This window comes from Nuphar pumila, chromosome 1 (genome assembly GCF_984573655.1).
Source record: "Nuphar pumila chromosome 1, dmNupPumi1.hap1.1, whole genome shotgun sequence".
Lineage (NCBI taxonomy): Eukaryota > Viridiplantae > Streptophyta > Magnoliopsida > Nymphaeales > Nymphaeaceae > Nuphar > Nuphar pumila.
The window spans coordinates 41049066-41075116 of record NC_143249.1 but is presented as its reverse complement, the minus strand read 5'-3'; the positions used below and the strand labels follow the sequence as shown (position 1 = coordinate 41075116).

The following is a 26051-nucleotide window of genomic DNA, read 5'->3' as shown; positions in this document are numbered from 1 at the left end:
TTTTTTTTAAAAGCTAGATTCTACAGATCCGGATAGTTTTGGTGCCCTATAGGATCTTTTTTGTGGTACTAGAGGGTGTATGGGGAATGCAGGTAGTTATTATTTTTTTTGTATTTGCATTTTCTAATACGTTTTGTGCAAGATCCAGTTCGCATCACATTTGGATCTGGATCAAGATCCATTTCCAAAAGGGGTCCTAATTGGTGCCATTTTGGAGTTGACCATCTTGGACCTCATTCAAAATCCAGTTTTAACTAGTTCAAGTCAAATATGGTTGTTGGTCCCTTAATAGCCTTAGCCAAAAATAGTCCAGTCAAAATCCTTTTTTTAGAGCATGGCTTGGGAAGGGCATTTGACTCTTTAATGTGGCTCTTCCCCATGCTCCAAGGCTTTTATGAGTAAAGGTCGACCAAGGGGGAGGAGGAGGCTTCTTCATTTTCGAAATTTGTTGTGTGGCTCCTAAAAAGGTAGAAAATGAGATTTTGAGGGAGCAAGAGAGATAATAGCCGAAGTTGTTGGTCCGCGAACCATCTTGCCGATCCTCTTGATATTATCCAAGAATGCACACATGCACTTTGTTCTCTCCCTAATTGTTGTTCTCCTCCTCCTCATGACTCCCACCGCCTCCTCCTTGGTTTTGGAATTGGTTTGATAAGATGAGTCTATGGATTTGTTGCAACTACTCTTAAATGCTTTGCACATTGGTTTCAAGAGAGGTTGCCCTTCTATCGAACCCGTTCAATCTAGCAAGTGTTTCTTTGGTGAGCTTTTGGATGAACTCAAGGTTCATCTCTAGAGGAGTATCATTATTTCTCTTCCTCGATGGATTTTAAAGGATCTTCTCTCGTATACCAAGTTACGTTTTGAGTGGGCCCAGGCTGAAACTGAGTTTGAAACTAGGCTTGGGTTAAGTCAAAACAAGGTGTAGGTAAAAAAACAGGTTATAAAATTTCTGAAATACTTTTAGAAAAAATGTCATTTCTCCTAATTGGCTAAACAAAAATGATGCAAATTTGGGGGGTAGCTAGGGGACACGTCAAGAAAGACACCGAAATAAACCTTAGGGTCAAACTTCACTCGGTTGGAAATTTATGAGTATGTGATCAGATCATAGGAAATCTACCTAGGTCTTTCTGTTTTGACAAGTTTCGATAAATAGAGTGGTTCTCTTAATTGGTTGGGAGTATAGGACTGATTTTGTATGGTAGGCTGAAGACATATACATTGAGTTAGGGTTTAAATTTGATAACCAAACTCATTTTGGTTAGGGAGATGACCTAAGAAAGTTACGCTAAATTCTATAAATCTTAGTATACAAAATGGATTGAGTTAACCTTATCTGGTTTGGGTCAAGAATGTACAAAAGTGAGTTTGAGCATGGTGAGGGTGGGTTTGACTTACCAGAGTTTGATCTGTATGACTGGGGTTGAAGATGACTTGAAACACCATCACGAGCACAAACCACTTGTGTAGGCTTTGGTAGCACCTTGGTTCACTAAATGGGCTTGACTATAAGGATTGAGCATACTCAAAAGTTGTGCCAAGAGAAAAACTTGACTAGAAGAAAGAGAGGCCTAGGGAGCGAAGGTGATGAGGGCCTAGGGGCCAAGAGAGAGAATAGACGAAAGCTTAGGAGCTTAGTTAGAGGGAGAGATGATTTTCTAAAATAAAATTTATTTTAATTCAAAATGCTTAGCTACTTTTTCAGCACAAGAGAGCCTCTATATATAAGCTCTTTGGGGCTCATTAAGCCAACACCTTTTACAAGAAATCATAAAAAAAAAGAAAGAAAAAGAAATCTAAAGAGCCTTTTCTAAAATCAAGAGACCCAAACCCAAGGGAGCCTCTTAAACACAAGAGATACTTTGGAGTCTCTCCACTTGCATGCCCTTCTAAGTCTCTCCAGTTGGACCCTAATTAGATCCGGGTTTACCTTAGCTACTTTGGTTCACTTCACACCTTGCTCGTGTTTCGGTCTGCCCAATGCTGAATTGGGTTGTATCTTGGCTTGCTATGCTTCATTTATGATCAATACATACTGGATCACCAATGAATCCATATTATGAATCTTAGTGAGAGTTTGCAATACCCGAAAAGCATACCGATATATCACACAAACCTCAGGAGGTTTGCTCGTGCAAAGGGTAAAAAGGTCCTAAAAAAATTGACAATTTATAAATTTGGACATGCGGTGGATTTTGAAAATTGTGGGGGCATCTCAAGAAACATGTCATTTTTGCTATTTTGTTAAATTTACACTTTTTCACATATAAAACCTTGTTTTCAGCCTTCTTTTTTCTTGTCAGATCCAATATGTTCGCAAAAACTTTGGATTTAGAATCAGCTCAGATAAGGCAGATCTAGTAAGGAATGGATGCAGATTCAGACCTAATATTATGGATCTTCACCAGCATGCTAAAATGCCATTCATGGTTTGGGAAAAATCAAACTCTGAGCTGGCTTGTGTCGTGGCCGAAGTCTACAGGCATAAATGGGTCATACTGGGTCCAGACCCGACAGGTCCAATCAGTTCTGACGCGTTGACAGCCGCCTGCCGGATGGTAGTAGACAACATATTTGAGACGTTTTTTACTTTTTGTGTTTGTAAGGAAATATTTCAATGTGAATAAAACATGCTACAGAGAGAGAGAGAGAGAGAGAGAGAGAGAGAGCAATCGAATCTTAAAAAATATCCAATAAAATCGAAAATCTCCTGAATCTGCTAATTGTACTAACCGTTATTTTACATGCAAATATAGATCTAATAAGGTTAGAAACAACAGCTTCAGATATTGTGAAGTATCAAACAAAACAAATATGTAAAGGCACACAAACACATACGAGAGAGGTGAAAAGATCAGGTGCCATCACAGGGCAAAATTTTAACACCCTTCATCTTGGGGATAAGGCCTGTCAGGTGTGGAGCCCATGACCTGACGGAGGGCGATCAGATGCCTAAGGCACAAAAAAATGTGCCATGTGATGATCCGGACTCAAGAGAGAGGATAACATTGATACGGTAGACGAGGGCATTTGTAGTTCAAATGCTTTTGATCATATTAACAACTTATAGCTAACCATAATTGGAGAGAGAGAGAGAGAGGACAAGGGAATTTGTGGTTGAAATGGTTTTGATCATATTAACAACTTATAACTAACCATAAATGGAGAGAGAGAGAGAGAGAGAGAGAGGATAACATTGATACACTAGCTGAGTGTATTTGTGCTTGAATGGTTTTGATAATATTAACAACTGATAACCAACCATAATTGTAGAGAGAGAGAGAGTAGGGTTGATGTGGTGTTCGTTAGTGTAAAAACTGTCAAATGGATAAGGCTGGGGGATTAGTAATTTCTTTTGTCATTAAGAAAACTAATCGCTCCCAAATTCATGTCCATTCTAGGCATGGGGAAGGTTTTATATGGGTCCTAACTTTTTTCTTTAGAAGCCCAATTGATCCACCGAACAAAATGAAAGAAAAAGGTGCATAATGGGGATCCTTCAAGAGAGCCCTCAATTGGTGTCCAAGGAAATAAAAATGCATGCCTTCTACTTTTTGATCAAATAATTGGAAAATCAAAGATGCCTTTGATCTTGCTTTTAATCTTAAAGCTTGATTTTGTTGTTTGTTATAAAGAATATATTTATAAGAGATGGTGGAATGCTGAAAAGAGAGAGCAGATCCAATTGAATCGAAATGGGGAGTGGTTGGGCATTCCCATCTTGTATTTTAAAAGGGTTTAGGGGAAAAGGAAAACGACTTTTTTTAGGTTCCAAATATTCTTTAAGATTTTGATTCCCAGAGGTGCAAAGACCAAGACTCCTAGAGAAAATTTTAATAAGCAAATCATTAGCTAGTGGTGTGTAATTCATTTGGGCAAGAGCTTTTGGAATAAGATCCACCATCCATGATGTTCAAAAGTTAATAAACAAAGAGAAAACAGTTATTAAAATTGCACGGCTTTAAGTGGTGCCCCATGCTCAATGGATTATGGGGGAGGGCAGCTTTCAAGGACCATGACATAACCAACCAATATCCACACCTTTTTTTGTTTATTACAGGAGGAAATTGCAAGACATGTTGCAGTGGATATATAGTCCTGACAAGTTATAGTTTCTAAAACCAACAATGTAAAAAACAGACTCCGAGTTTCCTACTTCGACCTTGTGCCAAGGGACGTACACCCGTCCAATTTTTTATTTCTTTCATCGTAAAACATCTTAAGCCGGCCCACAAGGGCTCTGCTCATCTTAAGCCTAGCCAGGTGTGCGGAGACTCTGTGGGCAAAAATTTTCCATTTTAGATTCAAGGAATTATTTACTGTTCAATGATATGGGAGTTGTCATTTCTTTACATTCTAGCCTTCTGGCCTTTTCTTTTTTGGTTCTATTCTACAAGAATTTGAACAGAATCTTATGACCATGCCTATAAAGCAGCAAAGGACATTATACGGACATTATGAACCGACCGTATGGGGGCATGACTAATCAAAGGACCTTAGGAAGAATCCACGAAATTTGAGTAATCGATTTAAAAAATAAGCAACATGGGAGCCTAAAGCAGAAGATAACCAACTGTATGATGTAACATGCAATACTAAGAATACAGCTTAAAGAATGTGTGAATATGAAAAACAGATACTTCTTGCTGGGAAATTAAAAAAAAAATGTCTCCACAAAATTATCTGCAGAAAAGAAGCAAGAATTGGAAAAAGAAAGTAGAGAAACAAATAAAAATAGAAATAGTAAGACACCCATGACCAACTGTATGATGTAACATATGCAATATTAAGACTAGGGCACAAAGAATAAAAAAAGATACTTCTTGCTGGGAAACTAAGAAAAAAAGTCCCCACAATTATCTGCAGAAAAAGCAATAATTTAAAAAAACGGTACAGAGACAAGTAAAGAAATCTAGGAATAGTAGGGCACACCAAGAATGTGAAGCAAACACATCCTTGGACAAGAAAAATGTGACATAAACAAAAAAACTATGAAAAAAGGAAGACCAACCCAAGAATGTGAAAATGAAAAAGTCCTTCAAACCAATTCTATGAGAAAAGAACATGATAAATATGAAAAGCAATGGATTTTTTCTATAGAGAATGCACAAAAGACAAGAAATCATTGTTTTGAATGAATATTATGATTCCATCAACTTGAAAAGATAAAAAGAAAGTGATTTAACAAGGAACCAGAATGAGATTGGATAAGTAACTGAATTCAAAACTAGAAAAATAATTACAAGCAAGATAATGTAGAACAGGAAAAAACAGAAGAGAGACAAAAAATTAAAGAAACAGAAATCGCATGAAATGAACAGTGATAAGATTGGAATGTACATGGGGAGCTATTATTGGCAATAACCATCCAAGCCAAGAATGCAAACAAGAACAGTATACAAAAAGAAACAGAGAGAATAATTGTGAAGCAATTGCAGTAGGATACAAGAGCAGCCCATGTTCTGTAAAGAGAATAATAATGAAATGAACGGCCAACATTAATGCACATTTTAGAAACGTGCAAAACAGGAAAAGTTGCATACCGTTCACAGTGTTTTCAACACCACACGGACGCAAAGACACAAACAGGAACCAACATTGGTGTACAATCTTACAATCTAGAATAGATGCAAAGAAGCATAAAAGCCAAACGTGACCATATCCCTTGACAATCCATACGTCGAAAAAGCAATGCACAATCTATAACCTTTGATGCAGACCACTGTATTATTCCATACATATACTTTATACAACCTTTGATGAAGATCATTGTATCATTTAGTACACATGCACATATGGACACATTTGCTACAGTTGATTGTACATAAAATCTAGTAGAAAACACTATTTTTTCATATTTCTTCAAATTTTGTGGATCTAACCTCATAGATGTGATCTACATAGTTTGTTGAGCAGAAAACAGGCTTTGTATCATGTGTGTAGGTTGTTTAAGAGCTTTAAAAATCAACGGATTACAATGTATCAAAGATTATAACACACAAATCATATTTTTATGTCAAAAATACATCATTCAAGGTGCAATCACTAGCAAACAGAACCATGAAGAATAGATCTATGGGGTCAGATTGAGCGGATACAGATAAAGCTGACTTTCCAACTAGATTGGACACACAGTTGACAGTAGCAAATATATATATATATATATATATATATATATATATATATATATATATATATATATATATATATATATATATATATATCAAAAGCTGTGTAATGTGTATCCACATCAGAACCAGCACAGTTAATTCACCATAGACCCTTATAACACCAAAAGCTACAAACTCAAACCACTGGAAAACCGAAAAAGCTTTGTTAAAAGTGACTACGTTACAAAACCAGGAGACCTGTATCTCCTTCAAAAACCAGTATTTCCAAACATTACCATCTTTTTTCTTTCATATCAAACAGAGACACCACACCAACTAACACTCTACACCGACACCAACATCAACATTCCTGGGATTCACCCTACAAACCAGAGGGTTCTCCATCTCCAAAGACATTCGCAGGCATTCCGAAAGATCGATGGTTGCTGATGATCGCTCATTCTCGGACAACGGGAGCCACTCGAAATTCTGAAGCAATTGAGCTAGCCATAGTTGAACACTAGCCAATCCCATAGCTTTCCCCGGACAAACTCGCCGGCCGGCCCCGAACGGTGCCAGCCTCAGATCAGAGCCGAGAACACTCACTTCCTCTCCCACCATGAACCTCTCAGGATCGAACTCCTCTGGCCTCTCCCAGATCTGTTCATCATGAGTGATTGCCCACATGTTCACCATAGCAGTAGTGCCTGCCGGAATCCGGTGGCCACAGACGTCAACATCGTGGATGGCGAGCCGAGCCCAGGAGAGGAGGGGACCAGGTGGGTGCATCCTGAGTCCTTCTTTGACAATGGCTTGGAGGTACCTCAACTTAGTCAGGTCTGAGTCCTCTACACCTCTGATTCGACCCACCACTGAGTCTATCTCAGACTGGGCTCGCCTTTGTATCTCAGGGTGCAGCACCATGCGAGCCATGATCCATTCCAGGAGGATGGCCACTGTGTCCGTACCACGGAAGATCATCTCCTGCAACAACAGTATAGAGAGGGTAAAAAACACTGAAAAACATTAATTTGTCCGCATTAGGACGTAGGCTAAAATTTTGTCTTTTAAAGCCATTATTGCCGCGTCACTAAACCTTAACCACTATGCCCTACACTAAAATACGCACCCTCACACACACAGAAACCATAGTTTTCTCAACAAGATTTGATGCAAATTGTCACAGTCCAAGACCCATCTCATCAGAAGATTGCCTGTATCAATATTCACACTCCAGAGGAAGCTTACAAGGAAAAAGTAAAAACCACGACAGAAGGGTAATCATCCCTTCAGTAAAGGGTTTAATGACAGAAAGCAATCAAGATCAACTTTTCCCTTCATCTTAATTTTTTTTTTTGAAAGGCAAGCTGGGGTTAGGCAGACCCCCCACCAGTTATACACTGATACCATTGGTATTAGAACTTGCAACGTCCCAACACAAGGTGACGTGCACTAGCTGCTCCTACCAGACAAGCGGAGCCCCCCCCCCCCGTTGGTTTTCCCTTCATCTTTAGATCGATGATAAAATGGCATTTCAGCAAAAGCATATGAAATAGAAAAGGTAAAAAAAAAAAACCAAGGATGACAAATTGACAAGATACTGATCATGATATTGCATAAAAAGGCAACCTATCATTTTCACAGCCAAGGGCTTGATGAAAAACGACATTATTTTCTTAACCAAGACCTACCAAACAATTATCTCCAACACATAACAATCACTGATACGTTTCCCATGAAAACGGCATATCAACATAACACCCTCCGAATAGAAAATAGCCAAAACTCTACCCATACAAAGCACGGTTTCATTAAAAAGACACCCTGTTCAACAAAGACCCACCTTCAAACGGGATCAAAATCTACTCTTTATGAAACTATCCACCAAAATTTTAACATGGTTTCTACCAAAATCATTAAAAATACCCGTCTTCGATAAATTAAAAAAAAAAGATAAATTCCGGAAAAAAGAAAAGATTAAAAAAACGAATACAGAGAGAAAAAACTCTACGTACCCAAAGAACAGCAATCATATCAGAGTCAGTCAACCTGTTCTCTCCCTCCAAACCGAGCAAAACATCCACAAAATCACCATCTTCCTCACCACTAACGCCACCATCTTTCTTCATCCTCCTCTTCTCTCTGTGCTCGTCGATGATCTTTCCAACAAACTCATTAACCCGAGACACCAAATTCCGGCAACGCCTCCTCACTCCCTGCAAATCCAACCACCTCAACAGGGGAAGGTGATCACCCCAATTGAGTGCTCCCAGCAGTTCATACCCTTCCTTTACCATCTCAGCCAACCGTTCGCCGTTGCCACCATCACCGGAAAACTCATAACTGCGACCAAAGACCGTTAGCGTGACGTGGTTTAGAGACCCCAGATGCAGAATTCTCTTCACCTTCACCTCACCATTGGTCCTCATTGACCCCAGAACCTGCACCACCATCTTCTCACCAACAGCCCTACGGGATCCGGCAGCGGCATCGATCCTCCGGCGACTGAAGAGGTGCGAGGCAGCGATCCGGCGGAGGTTGCGCCAGTAGTCTCCGTAAGGAGCAAACCCCATGGCCCGGTGGAAGAGTAGCTCATAGGCTGACTCCTTAACCGGCCGGTCGGCGAAGGCGGAGCTGCAGAGTATCTCCTTGGCGGTCTCCGGCGAGCTCGAGATGACTATGCGTGTAAGGCCGAGGCTGAACGGCATGAGGTCGACAGCCGAGAGGGAGCGGGCGGCGGCAGAGAGCCACCGGTGAGGGGTGGCGGAGGCCATGACAGGAAGGCAGCCGAAGAGCGGGAAGCCCGCAGGGCCACGGAGGGCGGAACGGCGGAATGACCAGGCGAGGCCGCCGGGAGGGAGGAAGAGGGTGAGAGCGGCGAGGGCAAGGGCGAGGAGAAGGAATTGGGAGGGGACGGAGAGAGGGGAGGTGGTGAGAGAGATGGGTATGGCCAGCAGCCACCAGGTGCAGTCCGTAGCAGATGTCATGGAGCTAGGAAAAGAGTATAAATAGCAGCAGCAGCAGTATTTCTCACTGTAAAAAAAAGCAGTTGTGGTAGTATCTCCTCCCAACAAAACTCAGCTTCTTCTAGAGAGAGAAACAGAGGCAACGAGGAGAATGATTCTAGAGAGAGAAAAATGGAGGCTGAAGTGCTTTTGATTCGAGGGAGATGGTGATGTGGTTAGAGAGAGAGAGTATCTCCTACCCAACAAAATTCAGCTTGTTCTAGAGAGAGAAACACATGGCAACAAGGAAAATGATTTTATAGAGAGAAAACGGAGGCGGAAATGTTTTTGGAGGGAGATGATGATGTGGGTTGTGTGTGCGAGAGAGAGAGAGAGAGAGATGGCGGTGGTTGTGGAGGTGGGGTTTTCTAGAGAGAGAAAGGGATAGAGGGGTGAGAATTGGGGAACATAGGGGCGCTTGAAGGAGAAGATTGGTGGAGAGCAAGGGACATTGGTTTTGTGAAGTGCATGTAACACGTAAAGAGCCACGTTAAATAGACGAGGGAAGGGGGGAAGATGGAGCGGTTTCAGAGAGAGAAGGTCGGTCAAGGTAGGGGGCCCTCTGTTATCTATTTTTCTTTTGTGATTATTTTAAAAGTAGAAATAGGAGGGAGAGACGATAGTTCGAGAAGTATGAGAGAGACGGAATGTGTGTGTGCAAGTAGGAAGATCAGGTGCAATCACATTGCACACTTTGAGTGTGCTGCTGAGCCTGACTGCTGACCATATTTGGGTACAGCCTGTCAGCTGTTAGGCAGGAATAAGTGCCATCACATTGCATAAATCCAATGTGCCGCTGCACCTAATCACCTTTCATCTTCTTGTTGTACAGCCTAGATTACGATCAGGTGTTGCGGTACATTGCATTTGTGCAATGTGATTCTAATCGGGCCCGAGCCTCTGTATATTAATCTAACCCTTTGAGTCTGACCCAAATTCTATTCGAGCTTTCTTATTTATCACCATGATCCTATAGGGTTTGGTATGGGTCGGGTCTGAGTCAAACCCGACCCATTGACAGCCATAGGTGAAAGATTTTTTCCAAAGCTCTTCTGAAGCTTCTGCCATTTTCTAAATGTGGCAGCGCCTAATTTATGAGCTGAATTTTTGGATTCAACCACAGAAAAGACTCTGGTTTGTTGAAAACATGATCCATGTGGACCTTTTATAAGAAAATGACCCGGATGCGCCTGTCTCCCTTGCTTCAAGCTGTGGGTCCGGTCAAGGGTCCCACCCAACATTCAGGTGCCAAGATTGAAACTTCACCAGGCATTTGGGCTGGACCCGGACTAAGGTTGGATCTCTCCCAGCTACATCTGATTGGATCCACACCCGGGTCTATGCCCTTGTGAATCCCTCTCAAGCCCGAATTCCCAGCCATGCCAGGCTGATTACGTACCCACCTGTTCCAATGAGCGTGATCCACATCCTTCTTCCATTTGTTTTAGTAGACTGTTGGTCCACAATGTATGTAAGTTCACGATATCCATCTGATCCGTGCACTAGATCCATAAAAAAGGTCATGTAAAACTCCTGAGTTGATGACCACCTTCTGAGCTATTTCCAGGGATAATTAATAGGGCTACATAAATTAAATATTAAGGACATGCTGTTCATTTCGTTACATAACCAGCTTAAATGGATCTGATTTGTGATGATGATTATGATTCTATGACATTAATAAAGTTTGTAGGAATAAAAAACTTATTAGTTAGTTAGAGGCCACTATCACATCCTAATGAGAAAATTAGATTAATTTCTCTTCCTATAAACCTATCCACATCACGTCACACACGCTTGGCATATTAACAAACTTTTGTTGGCTACCTGCTAAAAAATATTAATATAGGTTGCCAACTTTTCTATTAAAACTAGTTTATTAGTTCATCACTGTAAAACACGGTTTGTGTGATCTACCATACAGAGAGTGTTGTTTGCCCTCTTGCCCTTTGATCTCAATGTTAGAATGATGAACACCATAACAACCAACTCTTAGTATAACGTGGTATAGAGACAATTGAATTTTTTTATTTTTACTCGGAGAAATTAACCGCTGCAGGAGAAGAGACCTAGCCATGCTGGCTCAGCCTGCCCTACTTACGGTTCATGTCAGCCTAAAACTTTGAGGGCTTACCCCTCGACCTTAGGGAGTCGTCACTGTTCATGATGTCAGTGTAAAACTTCGAGGGCTTACCCCTCGACCCCAGGGAGTTGCCAAGCTTCGGCTTCTGTAGGGGTGACACCCATGAAATTTGAACCTAGACTTCCTGTCAAACGGTCTAGGCTTAGGCCAAACCCCTTGGGTCGGTATAGATCTGACAATTGAATTAATTAGTGTTAACATGGTTGGCAGACCTATAACTCGGTCTCGGATTGGCCAAGTTCGACCAGTGACTCGGGTGAGATGACTCATCAACTCGAACGAGTCATGACATGTCGGATGTGTGGCCAACTTAGCATTTGTTATGTTTTTTTATTTTTAATTGTCTTTTTCTTAAATCTAACTATGTAAAAAACTTGTTTTTTTATCGAAGACATATGCAATAGTCTATTTCTAGCAAATCAATCATGCTGAACACATCTACAGGTTGGGTTGAGTTAAAACATCTTGCAACTATGAGATTCTCTCTCTCTCTCTCTCTCTCTCTATATATATATATATATATATATATATACCATACTAATTAAGTTCTTGACTCAGTTAGGGCCCGGTGGAGCCAGGAGATGACTCACTGAATTTGCCAAATATGAGTAGTAACATCATGTGTGAGCTACAATAAATTACTCTCAAATTGCAGTACTAATGATTTTTTAACTTGGAGGTAAAAGGAGAATATTTGAGGTTTACTCTCAAATTGCAGTACTAATGATTTTTTAACTTGGAGGTAAAAGGAGAATATTTGACGTTTACTCTCAAATTGCAATACTAATGATTTTTTAACTTGGAGGTAAAAAGAGAATATTTGAGGTTAATTTATTGTACAGAGTTGTGGCTTCTTTCTCATTCTTGGGGTTTGGAGTTGCATGTTTTTGTTATGAAAAATGTCTGATCATCATGCAGGATGTGTTGTACATCACATGAAACATGACAAACTTCATGAACTTCAGCATGGTTTGCCTTAAACCTGAATAGAAGCATTGGGTTGTTAAATAATCTTGTAATATAGTTATTAGAAACTGGTACCAGATTTGTAGTACATGTATAAAAAAATTTACAAAAACACATTTCTAGCTTTTGGCCTATTTAAAAATACAGCTTAACTTTTGGAATATTACAAACATATGTCTAACTTTTGATAATTGTTTTGTTAACCAGGCGTCGTATAATATCTCAAAAGTTAGGTTTATTTTTGTAAATAGGCCAAAAATTAAGCGTGTTTTTTAAATTTTTCAAAATTATACGAAGACTTAAAAATAATACGGAATTTTACATATAGATGTTTAAATTGTAAAAAAAATTACATTCAACCGTCACATAAGCGCCTATGTCCCTTTTCTTGCTAAAATTACTCATTTGACCTTAACTGTCTGACAACTATACAAAGTGATACCAGTCATTTAAAGAAAAGAAATGGCTAAAGTGTCATTTTAAAGAATCACAAGCTCTTGCTAAAGTTACTTGCTTGATTTTCTTGTCAACTACATCTCATGTATGATTAAAACTCTGATTGAATTTTAATGAAATGTTTTCCGTTAATAAAAAAAACTTGTTTGATTTTAACTGCATGACAAGTACAAAAAGTAAAATTCAGTCATTTAAAGGAAATAAATGGCTAAAGAGTCATTTTACTGAGACAATAGAATGAAGTGAGAAAAAAATAACTTAAGGCAGTTATATGAGCAATTTATTGAAAAGATAGACTTATATATGAAAAGTTTCACAAAGTAGGTGGTTAAACATAATTTTGCGATAAGTTAGGCACCTATACATAAACTCCCCAAAATAATATTTTTGTGCACATATTCCATAAGATATCAAGGATTTGGATTTTTTTATAATCCAAAATAATATTTTTGTGCACATATTCCATAAGATATTCAATGAACATGGCACACTTAGTAGTTATGATGCATTCTTCTCACTTGTTTCAAAGGAGATTGATATTCATTTGGAATGTATTAAAAACAATTTTCTATTCCAAGATGAGCTCGTATAATTATCAGGTATTAAAGAATAGATATGAGACTGTTAAAGGAAAAGCAGAGCAGTAGTGAGATGACTCTAAAATAATGGTGTAAAACTCTATGCAAATGTCCAAAGTTTTCTCATGATTAAAATGTTAAGGAGAAGGAACAACTAACAAAAGTTTGAGGTTGCTTTTAGAGAAAGTAATCAACAACTATACAGGTGGCAACATAAAAATATAACAACTTGGCTTTTACCTTCTTCTTTTTTCTTCCTGAAGCTGACTATGAAGTCAAGAAATCATTTTCCCAATAAAGCTACACCAAAATGTTCCCTCCATCATAGGGAGAATCAAGCTGTGATAAATCTTCTAGTGGATATGAAAACAGTCCTATATCCTGTGCAGTAAAACTCATGAAGTGGCAAAACTATGAACATGTTGAAAAGTTACAAGGGAAAGAAGTATCCCAACTTTTTAAAGGAGTTTCTTCTCATGTCGGATGGACCGATGACAGTGATAGGAAGGTATAACTAGGCACTACAAGAAAACATGTCAATGCCGACAAAAAAATTGCGACGATAAATTATCGTCATCACTAATAATTTAATTCCGATGACATATAATGTTGTAGTGAAAACATCTATTGCCGACGATATTTTATCATCGCTCTTATCCCGTCAGTAATATGAATAGGAATATAGTTGAAAAGAGATATTGTTGATGATATTATCTTTCACTTTGAAATTACGATGATAATTAATCGTTGCTAAAAATCTTTTATAATTACGATGATAATTAATCATCGCCAATTACAAGATGATAATAATTATAGTCGATTTTAAACTAATATAGACGCCAATACTTGATCTTCGGTATTAGCAATATAGCCGATGATTTTTATCATCGGCTATGTTAGTTTCAAAATAAATGAAAAAAACAAAAATTGGATATAGTTGATGATAAAAAACATCGACTATATTGCTTATACCGACGATAATTAATCGTTAGCTATATTCCTTATACCGACGATATTTATCACCAGTTTTAAACTAACATAGCAGTCTATAAATTACAAATAATCAGTATATTGATGACGATATCATCATCAATAGATTATAAATAACCAAGATAATTTATTTCATTGAGTAACTAAGAGTGATTTTAAACAAAAAAATGACTGTATTGTACGGCAAATATCATTAAAAACAAAATGCTTACAATGTTTATGTGAAAATTACTAATTTTGGATGATATCTAATGCAAAACTTGACAATCCTTACAAAAGTCCCTTACAATTTTTGCACATATAGTACTAAAATTGCAACAATCCTTGCAAAAATACCTTACGTGTGAAATTGCACAGTATGCTTATATATATACTAAAATGGAATTGTGCACGCTATAACAAAATTGTGTGTCACTATAAGTCAACAACATGCGAAAGTCTTGATGAATTTCATGAAAAATGTTTTGAGAATTGAGCATGCTATAACGAAATTATGCAAGCTATAACAAAATTGTGCATGCTATAGCAGAATTGTGCACGCTAAAACGAAATTCTCATAAGGAAAATGAATTTCGCATCAACTCATGTGACATTAACATTCAATGTTAATAAGCTGATTATTTGTAATCTATCGATGATGATAATTATTGTCATCAAATATGTTGATTATCTATAATCTATTAATGACGATAATTATTGTCGTCAATATGTTGATTATTTCTGAGTCATTGACTTTCAAGCCTTAAAAGATCGATCCTTCTTATACATCATAATCAGATGATAAAAGAGTTTTTTTATATAAAACCATGCATCTAGATCGCATCTGTATGGTAAAATTTTGAAAAAAAATAAAAATATATATATATAAATCTTGGTGCATGCCAGTTTACATATTTGACTGGTTTACATATTTTAGTTACCCTAGATAAAAGGACACTGAAATATGTAAATTGGTTTGAATTGGGATTTTCATAGTTTTTTTTTTGCAAATTTAACTCTTCTGATGCATTCACTGTGGTCCATTTGCTTGAAATTGAATCATCGTAATCAGATCAAGAAATGTGATTTTTTATGTTTGCATATTTACAAAAATTATGAGCCATTAATTTTCAAGTCTTAAAAGTTCTTTCTTATATATCGTAATCAAATGATCTAAGAATCTATTTCTATAAAATCATGCATCTCGATTGCATTTGTATGGTGAAATTTTGGAAAAATAAATCTATAAAAATCCCAGTGCATGCTAGTTTACATATTTTAGTTACACTAGAAACTGGAATATGTAAACTAACAAAATATGTAAACTGGTATGAAATGAGATTTTCATATATTTTTTTTGTAAATCTAACCCTGCAAATGCATTCAGCGTAGTACACTTGATTGGAATAGACTATTAGATCACCATAATCTGATAAAAAAATATGATTATTTATGCTTGCATATTTACAAAAATTCAGAGCCATTGTTTTTCAAGCCTTAAAAGATCCTTCTTATACAGCATAATAGGATGATCCAAGAGTCTGTTTCTATAAAACCATGCATCTAGATCACATCCGTATGATGAAATTTTAGAAAAAAATATAAAAAAACCTATAAGAATCTCGGTGCATACCATTTTGCATATTTTAGTTACCTTGGATCAAGGAAAACTGAAATATGTAAACTGGTATGAACTGATATTTTTTTATAGGTTTTTTTTGCAAATCTAACCCTGTAGATGCATTCAACATGGTCCACTTGCTTGGAATCGACTATTGGATCACTGTAATCGGATAAAAAATATGATTATTTATGTTTGCATATAAACAAAAATTTTGAGCCATTGATTTTCAAGCCTTAAAAGATCCTCTTTATATATCGTAATCAGATGATCCAAGAGTGTATTTCTATAAAACCATGCATCTAGATTGCATCCGTATGATGAAATTTTAGAAAAAATAAAAAGACTATGAAAATACATGATAATTATAAATCTAAAATTGACGATAATTATCATCATTAATATAAATATAAAAATGATGATAATTATCATCGCTCTTAATAAACAACAGACGATAAATATCGTCGTTGATGTTAAAATGTTGGATTTTCGCACGTGGAAAGCCTCCCTCCTTTTTTATTTTTGTTCCCTCTCGTAAACCTCATATCCCTCTTCTCTTCGCCCTCTCTCGCTTCTAAGCTCCCTCTGTCCACCATTGTAGCCAGTGACCTCCCTTCTCTCTCTCTCTCTCTCTCTCTCTCTCTCTCTCTCTCTCTCTCTCTCAGCCCAAGTGCTCCATTGCTCTAGAAGACCTCTTCTCCACCCTCAATCACTACATCTACAACTCATAGTTTGAGCACTCCATCAACTCCGCCGATCAAAGTAAGGGTTTTATATGCTTTGAATTGCTATCAAATGAATGAAAAAAAAAGTGACTAATTTTTTACATCCAATGTATATTTTTAATTGTTGGAAAAAAAAATTTTTTTGATATGTTGTGAAATGCCTATGGGATCAGGTCTTGAATTTTTTTTGAAATGAATGCTTATATGTCGATGTGATTAGGTTCTGAAATATATTTTTAAAATTAATGCTTATGTGCCTAAAAATTTATGTTTTTGAATAATAAACTATTATTGAACAATTCTTTTATTTTGGCAGATGTTAATTAAACTGAAGGCCCGGAGGTTGTGGCATTAAATAAATAACGAACATTTACCTTATGTTTTGAACGGTGATTGAACTTAGTTTATATTTTTTTTTTGTGATTTGTTAATCTTAGATGGATTTGGTTGATCTTTTGATACATGACCTTAGTAGGTCACATGTATTGTTTTGTGAATCATAAACTTGAGGTTTACGAAGTTTCTCATTTTTCTTGTAATTTAGACCTTGGGAAATGATTTTTACAAGTTAGAGCATACTGTCAGGTGCAATAAGGTCTCATTGGGAATGCAACGAGGTGATTGTGTGCATTATTAAAATTACTTTAATAATTGTTGTTGTGGAAAATCTAAAATTTGAATTGAAGTTTGAAGTGTTATATTTTTTTGAAAATTCGCTCAATGTGAATTTCTCAAGAATTAAGCGACTTTCCAAATAACTATGCAAAATTTCTATGAAAATTCACATAATTTTATGCACATTTTGCTTTTAATTAAGCAAATTTTCATCAAATTATACAGAAGTTCTATGTAAATTCGCACAAATCCATGTGATTTTCTTTCTAATTATGCAATTTTTTATCAAACTATGCAGAAGTTCTATATAAATTTGCATAATTTCATACAATTTTTCTTCTAATTGAATGAATTTTCAACAAACTATGCAGAGGTTCTATGCAAATTCGTATGATTCCATGCAATTTTTCTTCTAATTGAATAAATTTTCATCAAACTATACAAAAGTTCTATGTAAATTTCTCTTTCTAATTGAGCGAATTTTCATTCTATGCAAATTCGTACGATTCCATGCAAAAATTTGCAATAGTAAAAATATAAATTAAAAAAAACTTTTGCTAATAATATTTATTGTCGGCTATATCAATGTTAATAGCAATGATATTTATCGTTAGTTTTCTTAATATAAACAACGATATTTATCATTGGCTATTTGAACATATATGACTTTTCAATATATATACGATGATAATTATCGTCGACTTTTAATATATAGGCAACAATATTTATCATTGGTTTTAATTAGTATAGCTGACGATAAATATCATCACATTTAATTATTATTACCAACAACATTCTAGAGCTAACCATTTTATATCGACTATATCATATCATCGAATTTATTTTTAGATACACGATGATATATAAATATCATTGAAAATAATAATATAAATGACTGTAAAAAGCCGACGACACGGGCGACGATATTTATCATTGCTTATGTTATTGGCTACCATAAATCATATATTGCTGAATATCATCAGCAATAACCTGTTTTCTTGTAGTGAGGTCAGAATCATGTATACCAACGTATATTTGTAATATTCCACTGATATAGGTTGCATCCTAAACTGGGTTTGTGATTGATCAGACTCTTTTTGTTGTTAAGGTGGTTGAGTTGAAAAGTTGTCAATAGGCCCATTTTTGTCTATCCCAAAAAATAAAAATAAAAATAATGGTTGCCAATGGGGTCAAAACAATGTGTAAGACATGCAGATCTCGAGAAAAAAACACACAATGATCTTCAGAATCATGGAATCATTGGGATGCAGATGCAAACAGTGCAACTAGTTTCAAAAGTTTTTTTTATTTTTATTTTTATTTTGAAAGGCAAACTGGGGTTAGGCAGACCCTCAGATATCTGTTAAGCCCTATGTGGTAGAGGGATTCGAAGTTGGGCCTGGGCCTTTAGCTTGGCACAGGACCCCGCTTACCACATGGGATACGACCTCGGTGGTAAGACTGGACTTCATTGTAGTTAGAATAGCCTACTTGTGTAATTTACTGAAAAGTTGGGTAAATTTCTTGAAATTCTTGAGGCTACAAATGAATTTCTTCAAAAACATAAAATTGGGTTTTTGAAATGCTCGATTCCACTTTTGGTGCAAAAGCCAGTCTATGAAGTTTTGGATTTCTAGATGCACCTAAGAAATCATTCAGTTTCTGGATTTTAAGTCAGTATATACTCACTCCAAAGGGGTTTGGCACAGTGGGATGAGGCCTAGGCCGCTAGGCAAGCAGTCTAGGTTTAAATTCTAAGGGCATCACCCCCTTGCACAAGCCCAAGCGTGACGACTCCCTGACGATAAGGTGTAAGCTCACAGAGTTTTATGCTGTTAGGACAGTGATTGTAAGTACAGTAGGTAGATCCAGCATGGCTAGGTCTCTGATCTTGGGGGTTGGTTTCTCCTAATAAATACAAAAAAAAAAGTCAGTCTATACTCTATGAGCATACACAAATCTGATAAAGCATACATATGTACATTATTTTTATTTTATGCTTTTTTTTGTGTTTTAAGCAAAGGGAAAACCCTTCTATCACCTCACATTGGCTGGTGGTGTGAGTTTTGGAAAACAAATTTTTAAAACAATATTTTTATGTAAAAACAATGTGAAAGCTAGACACCAAAGAATAAAAATTGGCTCGCACGAGTAGTGGAGTCCGGGTTGATCTCAGGAAACAGAAAAATACTTTGTATTCAACAAATAATTAACTACTCTTTATTATCTTGAGAATAAAAATAATTAATTACTTAACTAAGGGCGCTGCCCCTGCAGAGGGCTTAAACAGATAAATAAAGTGCCTTATTACAAACCCTAAATTAATAAAATAAAATAAAACTAATCTAAAAAGAAGAGAAAAGTCTTTAGTGCTTCGAGTCTTCAGTCCCCTTGATGTTTCACCTCCCTTTTGTTCTTCCCTCAAGTGATAAGAGTTATATACTGAAATGATCTGTCTTCAGAGGGGCCTTTGAGGGTTCTCAGAGGGCACTTCAGGGGTAGATTTGAGGGCTCACCACATGTCCGAACACTTTCCTGCAAAAATCCAAACACAAACCGAGCAGAACGATGCAAATAAACTAGACAAAAACTCATGGTTAGTTGAATTAAAATTCAGTAAAACAAGAATCTAAGCAATTAACAATCAAACTAACTAAATCACTAAAAGACAAAATACTGAAACAAACTAACACACTATGTAACCAACTATGTAAAAACTAATTAAATTTTAAAAGAAATAAAACATGAGCTCAATGACTACTCATTAGAACTACAAACTAAATGAATCTAATTTATTTGATTAAACTAAAAACACACGCTTTTGATGAACCCGATTAGCCTAATGCTAAATTAACTAAATGGCTAACTGCTAATTACAATGAAAACATGAACATAGAGAATCTAATTTAACTAATTATTGAATTACTTATACTAACTTTAACTTAAGAAAAATGTAAAATCATAAGATGATTACACAAGACCAAAAAAAATATGTAAAGCAACTAATCGAAGTATTTAGACTAAAAGCTAATTTGATAAATAAACTATGTTGAAATCAAGAATTAACGTGCTGCACTATGGAGTATTCCTAAACGTGAGATTCAAGGCAGTTAATTAAATATAAGAACTAAACTAAGGCTGCAATAAACAATGTAAATAAAGTTACTAAATGACTAATGCCCAATTAACCATTAAACAAAAAAAGAAAGAACGTAAAAAGCTGAATCAAATGTATTACTAACTAGCTAACACTAACCAATTACACTACCTAGATTCTATTTGTTGCACCATACAGATTTTAATTAATGCTAACAAAAAAAAAACATTACATACTATGCAAGGAAACTACCAATAATAAAAAGAAATAAAATCGGTGGCACACCCTAACTATTCTAACATGCAACTACAAATTGATTTCTGATCTAACACAACTATATGATAATCTGAACATTGGAACACTAACAAAAATTTTCTGTATTAACTAATTACATAACCACATGAAATGAATAACTTAGGCCAAAAGAATATTATGCATCAGCGTCGATCACACTAGATGTGTGTTTGACGCTGATGGCCCAACCCTGACCAGCGTTTCACGCTGGTTCTGGTGGGGCATGATCTTGTTAAAAAAATATGCTGGTAGTGTAAGATCCACGGTGATCTGTGTGATCAAGGGAGTCACGCAGCTTTAAATGGATTCACATATGCAGCTACTCTAACCGTAAACTAATTTAACAGGCAAATCGAATCTACAATGTAATAGGCATCTGATCTACCATGTAAAGCTAAAAAAAATTATTCAGAAATTGACTAATCTAACTACACTACTAGAGAAAAATCGAAACTATCTACGATTAAAATAAGGAGAAGGGGGAGAAGACATAAACCATACGATCTGCATCCAATGGAGGGGTTGAGAAGAAGACTGTTTTTTTCGTTGAGCAGCACCTGCTTCCCGTCGAGTAAGGCAAGGAGAATCGACAACAGAAGAAGGTTAGAAGCAAGATGAATCAATGGGGGAAACATAAGAAATCAAGGGACAAGCGATTGGGATTGAGAAGGAGGAGGAAGAGAAGAGAGAGGGGAGAAGAAGCTGCATTTTTTTCAAGAGGAAAAAACAGCCACCATGGTTGAAAAAAATTTATTTATAAAAAAATATTAGGTCAAAAATATATTTTCTATGAAAGTCCAAAATATTTTTAAAAATTTCAAAACAAGTTTTCCTCAAAAATATGTTTTTCAAAAGGGGTTTTTCTAAACTAATTAAAATTAGTAACTACTCTCCTAATTTAATTAAACTATAAATTAAAAACTCCTAAATTAAATAAAACATTGAAAAACGCAGAGCAAGCTTTGAAATTAGCAATTTTCTGATAATTTTTATTTCAATGCGGTTTCTCGAAACTAACGATAAAAATAGGTTTTTGATGTGATCTTATCATGGATCATGCATAAATAAAAATGAATAAAATGTGAATATTATGCATGATCAACTGACCTTTGGTTAGTAAAACCCTTGAGGTCTCCTTACCCATCAGAGATACACCCAGCTTTGACCTTCAGCAAGGGATGCTCTCTATGGCTTTTAATTAAATTCACGAGGCCAGATCGGCCCTAATAGATGAGTGGAGCTCTTGTGGGTGTTTTTTTCAATAAGAATTCTTAAGCCTGTTTGTTTAATGTAGTTTTCATGGAAAGATGTTGAACTGACATCCCTTTCCTACCATAGGTGAAATAAATTAACATTCAAATGCCATGCTGGCACAGATAAGCTCTAGTTTTTCATATCACCTTCCTCTTTTCATGGGAAAAATCCTTCATATTTTCCACTTATGTAAGGACTTTCATGGGAAAGTTGAGCAGGAATGAGCTTTAAAAACTGGTACCCTTTCCCATCAAAGAAGAGCCTTCCCTTCTGTGGGAATGAAAGAAGCTGTCCCTCAGTGTCTCATTAAATGTGATGTTTCATGAACTTCGACAAGTTGGTGATGCCGCCCACAAGGGCTTCACTCATTTGGTAGGGGCAACTTGTGAATGTCACCAAGTTGATGGAAAGTCGTAAGTTTGAAACCCACGGGTGGCCTCGAAGCTGGGTGTAAAACCCAATAGGCAGGGGGACCTCAAATGTGCAGTCGATGATGGAGGGGAGTGTTCCCTTATATTATCCAAAAAAGAAAAAAAAAAAAAGTTGGTAATGCCAAACATACCCTTAAATTACAAGTTCCCTTGTGCAATTGTAAATGACATAACATAACATCAGGGCCAACATTACCCTTTGAAGCAACTTATATCCTTTTAAGTTGGTGATCTTCTCTTTTTCCTGTTTAGTATGTGAATGCAAGATGGATTATTGGTGATAAGTCGCCATGTTGCCTTAAATTATTAACATATTAGTATAAATATAGAGCTCATGATCAATTAAAAACATGATAGTTGTTATACCATATATGCTAAGTGATTGTACTTTTGAAAATGATAGAATCTGAATTCTATTTTTTCTTTCTTTCTGTTTTTTTTTCCCCATAGTTTGTATGTGAATCTGTTGGCCTGTATGCATTTGACCAGTTAATGCCTTGAAGAATTACACGTTTTCTCGATAAGCCTTAAAGAATCATATGTGATATCGTGTTAGGCTAGAAATAAAATGTGCATCATTTTTGGAGATTTTCTGATCTTATCCATTTTTATTCTTGTTCAGAATTTCCAGCCAACTTCATTATCTTGTTTGGTTGCAAAAAAACTTTGTTCCTTGTGGAATTGGCGACTATTTAAGGGTCACTTTCAATAATAATATTATTAAATTTTTATTTTCAATGTAATACAAGTTATTGAAATCATAAGCTCCGTTGATTAGGTTTTTGGTCCTCTGAGGTCATCCTTCAAAACTATTCTCATTCTTAAGTATTCTTTTTATTAACATTAATATTGATTGTCAAGTCAGGGCCTTTTAGGGTCTCTTTCAGATTTATATTTGAATTTTAATTTCAGTGTTGTACAAGTTATTGAAAATATAAGCTTTATTATTGTTTTTATTATTGGTGATTAGGTTTCAGTTTAAAAAATATTCGTATTATTAATTTATCATTTTATAAACGAGTTGGTGGCTAATCTGGTCCTTTTAGCGTCACTTTCAATATTATTCTTATTATTAACTTGTCATTTTAAATATCATAGAATTATAGAACGCATAATTTCCATATTATTAATTTATGGTGTGCATGACTAGGTTTGGGGCTTTTAAGGTCGCTTTCAAGGTTATTTTTATTATTAAATTAATGATTTAAAACATAATTGGTGATTAAGCCTGGGCCTTTTAAGGCCGCTTTCAAAAGTATTCTTATTATTAAATAATGATTTTTCATCATCATAAAAGCCATCAATTAAAATTATCACTGCCGTTATTGTTTCTGTTATTATTATTAGCATTATTATTATCATATCCAACCAATCTCATTCAAGTGCCTCCATCATCTTGTCAAAGTTGGAAAACTACTCCATGTGCATAATTTTTTTAAAAAAATCTCCTTGTTTTTTTAATTGCAGCTATTAGTTCTTCACATCCTTACATAATATTTTATCAATAATTGAACAATTCAAATTCTAGGACTAACAATAACTAGCCAATTGGAATCTGGTACCACTATTACTGAAAGGTTGTATTTTTAGTTGAAGGATCTAATATTGGTGAACTTTGATACTGGAGAATCTAAATCTATATTTGGTTAACCCTAATCAAAGACATTAATTCATTAGCCCCTTATGGGACCAGGCTTCATAATGCTGATAATGTCAACTACAATATTTCCATGATTAAAAAAGTAGCATCCTGATCAATAATACCACTAAGGCTGGTAAATGAACCGAACAGAGGGTGCTCAAGCTTGACTCATTCTTGTAGTGAGCCAAGAAGAGCTCTAACTCATGGCAACCCCAAGTTAGACAAGCCAAGCTTGAACTGACTCATTGAGGAAAAAAATATTCATTTTTCAAAATTAAAAATAATAAAATTTGTGCTCTAAAACCTACTGAGCCAAGCCAAAACCAGCTTATTTAAATGATAAATACTGTTTCAAAACGATAAGCAATAGGATTTGAACTCTAAACTTTTGCAAAGCCAAATGCTTCCTTCTACCACATCAAATATATATATATGTAAAATATATCTATTACTAGTTAACAAGCCTATATGACCCGAGATGAGAGGAGCCAAACACCTATTGCTAAGCCTATTTCATGAGTTCGAAATTTCTCAGCCCTAATTACCACACTTGCTTCAATGTTGATGATCTTGTGAACCATATCGGTGTGAGCAACCACTTGTGCAATATTCTTTTGATAGGAACAATATAATCCGCCATTATATTAAATCATTAGAGAGATGCAGCTCGAGCAACAGCAAAATCAATCTTGAATTATTGGTTATATCTCTTGACTACCAATCTGGGTCTATGCCTTTCAATGGACAAGCTCGCATTAATCTTGATCTTATAGACTCATTTGCACCCAACAACATTCTCTTAACTAAATATTCATCGTCTCCGGTGCACTAAGCTCCTCAACTATAGCATGGTGTGCATAAGAATTAGGCTTGACATAAGAAAATATCAGAGCTAAATAGGCACGATGCTGAGAAGAGAAAGAGTCATAAGATACAAAGCGAGTGGGGGGGCAGACACTCTCCAGCATCTACATACCTAAGAATGAAGTTATTCACCAGATCAATCATATCACATGCTAGGGCATGTGCCAATGTGCAAGCTCACATGAAAATAATTTTCTTTAATGATAATTTTATGGCGATTCTCACCGACATGAATCTTTGGGATCACCAAATGAATAATTTAAGTCCTGGTGTTCTTCATTCTTGAATCTAAGTACCTGTATCGAGTATGGTATAAGTTATGGCATTCTAGAACACATTATCATGTGGGAAGAACATGCAATTGGCCATACTAAATATTGTGGTATGGTCCCAAGTCCCAACAATTATGTGTGAAGGCATCATGCCAAGCTTAGCTTTCACACTGCATCATCCATGTGACGTTGGATCTGTTCTACCAGATATCATGCCCAATGTTTCGGATTTGATCTGCAAATGCCAAGAGAAGTGAAGGACCACTTGCTGATCCTCAAGAGAATGTGTCAAACCTTGAACTTTGGTTTTCAAATACATCAATTAGGAGCTAGAGTGAAAGATAATGCTTTTCTTAGGCCCATTTTTTCGTTAGGTCTTGTTAGGCTCCTTAAAAAATGGTAGTTTTAAGTATTTTTTTCTCACTTCTAACACCCTGGATGTGATCTATAGGTTTTGTTTAGTGGGAACAGACTTTTGGATTGCTGAAATCGGACCTGTATACAGGCTTTTCTGGTGATCCAAAATCAATGGCTATGAAGGTATCAGTTTTTCTCGACTGCTGATAAAAATATGATTTTTTGTCGAAAAAACATGATCTAAGAGTCGATTCCCACTAAATCAAGCATGCTGAACACATCTAACGGTTTAGAAATGGGGCCTAATATGTTCATCTCTCTCTCTCTCTCTCTCTCTCTCTCTCTCTCTCTCTCTCTCTCTCTCTCTCTCTATATATATATATATATATATATATATATATATATATATATAAGAGAGAAGGTGGAAGCGGATACTTGGATCATGTTTTTTCGATGAAAGTACGGTGGTTAGCCGCTACTACATTCTCTCTCTCTTTATATATATATATATATATATATATATATATATATATATATATATATGAGAACTCAACATATTAAGCCCCATTTATCGTTTTGCCCTATAGCTTTTTAAGTGTTTTGTGATAGTTCTTAACAGTTAGATGTGTTTAGCATGATCAATTTAGTG

At 36.0% G+C, this 26051-nt stretch overlaps 1 protein-coding gene across 1 annotated transcript; it reads right to left on the bottom strand.

Annotated features, from left to right (window-relative positions):
• Positions 1-6297: 6297 nt before the first annotated feature.
• Positions 6298-8902, bottom strand: CYP78A5 (cytochrome P450, family 78, subfamily A, polypeptide 5). Its single transcript, XM_090012479.1, has 2 exons — positions 8129-8902; positions 6298-7097 (listed from the first exon to the last, which is right to left on the bottom strand). Exons 1-2 carry the CDS (start codon positions 8885-8887, stop codon positions 6450-6452), a joined length of 1407 nt encoding a protein of 468 aa, XP_089868605.1. The 5' UTR covers positions 8888-8902; the 3' UTR covers positions 6298-6449.
• Between the last annotated feature and the right edge of the window lie 17149 nt (positions 8903-26051).